Consider the following 4845-nt stretch of genomic DNA (forward strand, 5'->3'; position numbering starts at 1 on the left):
ATTAATAAGCGGAAAGTAGTCCCCAGATTTAGAATTTTTTTATTTTAAAAAATAGATATTTAGACTTGAATTTTGAAAGAAAGACTTGTGTGTATCTGCAACACTATTAAATAGAGATTATAGATATGCATATTGAGTACTACCTCTCTACACATCCCCTCACAAGTAACAATTTAAAAATTATAAAAAAAAAATAAAAGAAGACTCCTTGAAGTTTGATGATTATGATGTAAAGAGATAGTATAAAAAATGATAGTAGAGAATCAAGATCTGATTCCTTCATACATACAGAAGTACTAACATGTTGATTTAATAGATGCCCGATTTTTCTCACGCAGTACATGTCAAAATTAATCAAATAAAAATATTATTCACTGTAATTTAATATTTACCAATAAAATAATTCGAATTGATATAAGTTTCTATAATCCTTAGAGCAATGAAAAAAACTTTATTTAAGACCGTATCTTACTTATGAGTAGAGTTAAAAAAAATTGCTGTTTTCTCTATTGTTTTGTTTTATTTTTATATTATCATTATTAATTGATATTTACTACTGCTACTCTTCTCTTTGATGAACTGCTGATGGAGGTGGATGCAATATTAATTACAAATTGAATGAAGCCCGCTTGCTGTTGCTTTATGTGCTGACCAGTGAATGTGGCCCTCATGCTTTAACATAAATGCTTGATGTCGAGGTCCAAAAGAAAGGAAAACCTTTTGCATACGCAGGTTCATTCCAGATTCTGGTCAATTTAGTTTGTCTATGTTTCCATCGCGAAGAGATTTAAATGATTACAGCATGTTCTATCAGAAAAAATCATGCCAAAAAAAATTAATCTAAGCAAACAATGGCACTAGTGTTTGTTCACTAATAAAAAAATAGGAGATACAAAACAATAAAAAATTAACTATATGAAGAATAAAAAAAATCCCAAAAAATATATTTGTTGGAAAGATTTTAATGTTAACACTCTTGATCCGACAGATATTAGTTTCAAGCCGGCTTGAATCATACCAAATAGAAGAATGAAGGTTGAGTAAAGATGGCAATTTGTTTGCTGTTAAAATGCCTGAGAATCAAATCAGGGTTGAGGTGAAGGAGGAAGGTAATGGAGGATTTGGCACTTCAATAAGGCCTTCCAACATTTGCATTACAGTCTTCATGGTGGGCCGTGCTTCATGCTTCTCTTGAACGCACCATATTGCTATCATCACCCACTTCTTCAACCTCCCTATGTCAGCTATGGCTTCCTGATCATTCTCTACCAAAATATCTATTCTCCCTTCGGCGTAGCAATCACAGGCCCAGTCTATTAGCACTGCCTTTTCTTCCTCCCCTTCATCCATGTCCATCATCACATTTCTTCTGCAGCAAATTATCTCTAACAGCATCACACCGTAGCTATAAACATCCACTTTAGATGTCACTGGAACTTTCAGCTCAAAAAAAAAAAAAGATGTCACTGGAACTCTCTTGAACCATTCTGGTGCTACATACCCTCTTGTTCCTCTTATCATTGTATGAGTTCGGCTTTGATTGGAGTGTAACAACTTGGCCAACCCAAAGTCTGAGATTTTTGGTATGAAGTGTTCATCAATCAGTATATTCTGAGGCTTTATATCACAATGAATGATGGGGGTGTCACATTCTTCATGTAAGTAAAGCAATCCTCTTGCGATTCCCAAAGCAAAGTTGACCCTTAAATTCCAAATGGGTTTAAGTCCACCAAAAAGGATGTCTGCGAGTGTTCCATTGCTCATGAACTCATACACCAGAAGTCTGTGGACTCCCTCATCACAAAAACCAATTAACCGTACCAAATTTTTGTGGCATGTTTTTCCAATAGCACTCAGCTCTGTCCTAAACTCCTTCTCTCGTTCTTGAGCCAATCTGTCTAACCTCTTCACCGCAACAACGTTATTATTATTGGTTCCTGATTTAAGGGTGCCTTTGTACACAATGCCAAAGGAACCCCTTCCTAACTCTTCACTGAATTCAAGAGTTGCCTCTTTCAATGCTTCATATGTGAAAGAGTGCAAATTTATATCAAGAGCACTTGAAACTTGGACAACCTTTTTTGGCCTTGACCGAATAATCATAACCACAATGGCGACAAGCAAGGTGTTAGTGACCAGAGAACCAATAAGCGAACCTAAAAGAGCCGGTTCTATTTTCTCAACTTGGTGAAGATTGCTCCGTGGTAAAATTCTAGTTTTGATAAGTGCCGTTTGACCTCTATCCACATTTCCTCTTCCATTAGAAAGGGGTAGTCTTTTCTTCCAACAAGTGGCATTATTGTCAAAAATGGCAACAGCACAGTTACAATCATACCAGCAAGATGTTTGGCATTCATCTTGGGTATAATTGTACAATCTTTCATAGTCTCCCAAAGGCCAATCTACATTTTGCAAAGTCTTCATCTCATACACCTCTTCTGGATTGGTTTTTGATTCTACATCATCAGCCCCGCAACCAAGTGAGACATCAGGTTGGCATCCTCCAAACAAGTTGTTTGGATCAACCAGGGAGTACCCATCTAGGCATTTACAGGTTGGCCTCTGATTTTCCATTAAACAATAGCTGTTATACCCACAAGCACCACCCCCATATTCACTTCGTATGCTCCCGCAAATGTCTTCCGGAACATAGTCCACAATGGACCAAACTTGGTTGCTGCCAGATCCCTTCTGGTAAGAATATAACGTAAACACTCCATAATAATCAAGTGTGGCCCTGTAATAAAATCTGTTCACATCCAGAGTTGAGTCAGACCATGCAGACCCAAGGGGTATATGATATCCACCTTTGGTCTCTACATAAACATCTGATCTATCAAAGACTAGCCGTAAAGCAGAGTCATTAACATTGGTTGCTGAACTCGTCTCGACATTAAAGTAACTAGTGTAACGAGATTCAGTTGGCCATCCCGTCTGACTTAACAAGAGATTGGTATTATCAAAATAAAGCTCAAACTTTCCCTTTGTGTAATTCGTTTGTGTTAAGCGAGAAGATAAATTACCGTTGAGACCCAAAGTTTGGTTTGGCAACAGTGTGTCAGTGGGATTGTTGAAACTTTGCCACAAATAGGAAGAACTTGAGGATACCAAAACAAAGTTTCCTGTGTCCATCATAGCTCCATGGGACACATCTTCTTGTGATGTAGCAGTCCATAGAGCTTGACCTTGAGGATTGGTGAGTCTGAGACCTGTTCGTGTGAGGTGAACATGCGATCCTGATGGTGCAGTTGGACTCGCCATGTTGGCATACCAGACTATGGTTTTGTCAGGTATGTTGTTGAACCAAATGGCAAGCAAAAAGAGATTGGTGTTATTGATTGGGCGAAATCCAAAAGCGAATTCTCCTGAAGGTGAGAGCCAGGAAGGATTGGTTTGATCATTGGTGGAGAGTGTTGAGCCCAAGGTCACGTTTCCAAGAGCCAAATCAAGTGGAGCCAGGAGGAGGAGGATGAAGAAGATGCTGGGCACTGCCATGAAAGAAATTGAGCTTCGATGTTAGATGTTGCGTTGGCGACTCCACCTGTATATAAAAGATGTACTATGTGTGTTGTTGAGAAAAAAACAGATGGAAGATCTCCGTGAAATTAAGACAACTGTGCAGGCTTTCCCACATGAAACACCATTATTTAAAATTTGGAAAAGGATGCATAGGGGTCAATCTGAACACACCGTGGTTGTCTAACTACAATTTCATGTCTTTAAGAAATTTTTTTTTTCTCGGCATGGACCACACATTTGTTGAATATTTTTAACACCGAGCAAGATTCCAAGCATAGCAATACCGGTAATTGACTTACGCGTTAACTACCAGTTAACTAATTAATTGATGAGTAAAAGCCGACAAAAGCTCCATTGACCGAACCATTAAGATCATTTAATGACATTGCCTTAGTTAATAGTACCCGACCTCGTTTAATTTTTATTTTAGTTCTAAATATAATAGTCCAATCCACTTTGTCTCTCATATTTATATATTTTTTTTCAAAATAATCCCTCTAATAATGGTAGTTTTAATTAATACAATTGATTAGTAAGGATATTTTAGAAAAAACAGCACCTATTTATTATGAATAACTAACTTAACTTATTTTTTTAATCTACTCAAATTAATTAACTAGCTTTTATATTTAGTATTGGAGGTAATTCATAAATGCAATTAGTAATATACTCCTCTGGTCCTATTTATTAGATAAAAAGAGAAAGTTTTCTTGGTCCTATTTATAAGTGATTTCATTAAATTTTTAGCATGCATATACTATTTTGTCCTTTATTTATTATGGTGTAGATAGTTATTTTTTTTAAAAGGTGTATATAATAAATAGAGGTAAAATCGAAAAGTTGTTATATTTTCATAGGGTTAATGAAATTTAAAATTTTTTTAATTTATATAAAATATATTGAAAGTGTTTTATAAATAGAATTAGAAAAGCATTTGAGTAATAACTACAACTAAACTCTCAAATTTAAGTATTCAACCTCGCCGGCGTTTGACCCGATCTTTTGATCTTTTCTGCGAAATTAGCGGGGTTGACGCGCGGTTGGTCTTCGGTCCAGAGGCCCGTCGTAGTCAGTTTTGAAATTTCCAAGGACTGATCAAATTGTTGGGCATCAATCTGCGCCGAGAAATAAATAAGCCCAAACAGTTGAGCCCAGCAGTTAAGTTACAAGGCCTACAACCCAAACTTGGGCCTTTTGTCCCATCTCCGGAACAGAATACCGTACACCGGATAGCCTTGCGTGATGCGAGTTATGCTTTTTTTGTTTTGTGTGTTTTTAATTTGGCAATTTATATTTTTATTTAGAGTAAAATAAATTGACCCCTTT

The 4845-nt window shown here is 36.5% G+C and overlaps 1 protein-coding gene across 1 annotated transcript; it reads right to left on the bottom strand.

The window, feature by feature from the left end:
* Positions 1-946: 946 nt before the first annotated feature.
* Positions 947-3594, bottom strand: LOC114721076 (G-type lectin S-receptor-like serine/threonine-protein kinase LECRK3). The gene is made up of 2 exons (XM_028906891.1): positions 1463-3594; positions 947-1426 (listed from the first exon to the last, which is right to left on the bottom strand). The coding sequence occupies exons 1-2, from the start codon at positions 3493-3495 to the stop codon at positions 1081-1083; spliced, it is 2379 nt and encodes a 792-aa protein (XP_028762724.1). The 5' UTR covers positions 3496-3594; the 3' UTR covers positions 947-1080.
* Between the last annotated feature and the right edge of the window lie 1251 nt (positions 3595-4845).

This window comes from Neltuma alba, unplaced genomic scaffold (assembly GCF_004799145.2).
Source record: "Neltuma alba isolate B1F8T4 unplaced genomic scaffold, ASM479914v2 tig00012009_pilon, whole genome shotgun sequence".
NCBI classification, from domain to species: Eukaryota; Viridiplantae; Streptophyta; class Magnoliopsida; order Fabales; family Fabaceae; genus Neltuma; species Neltuma alba.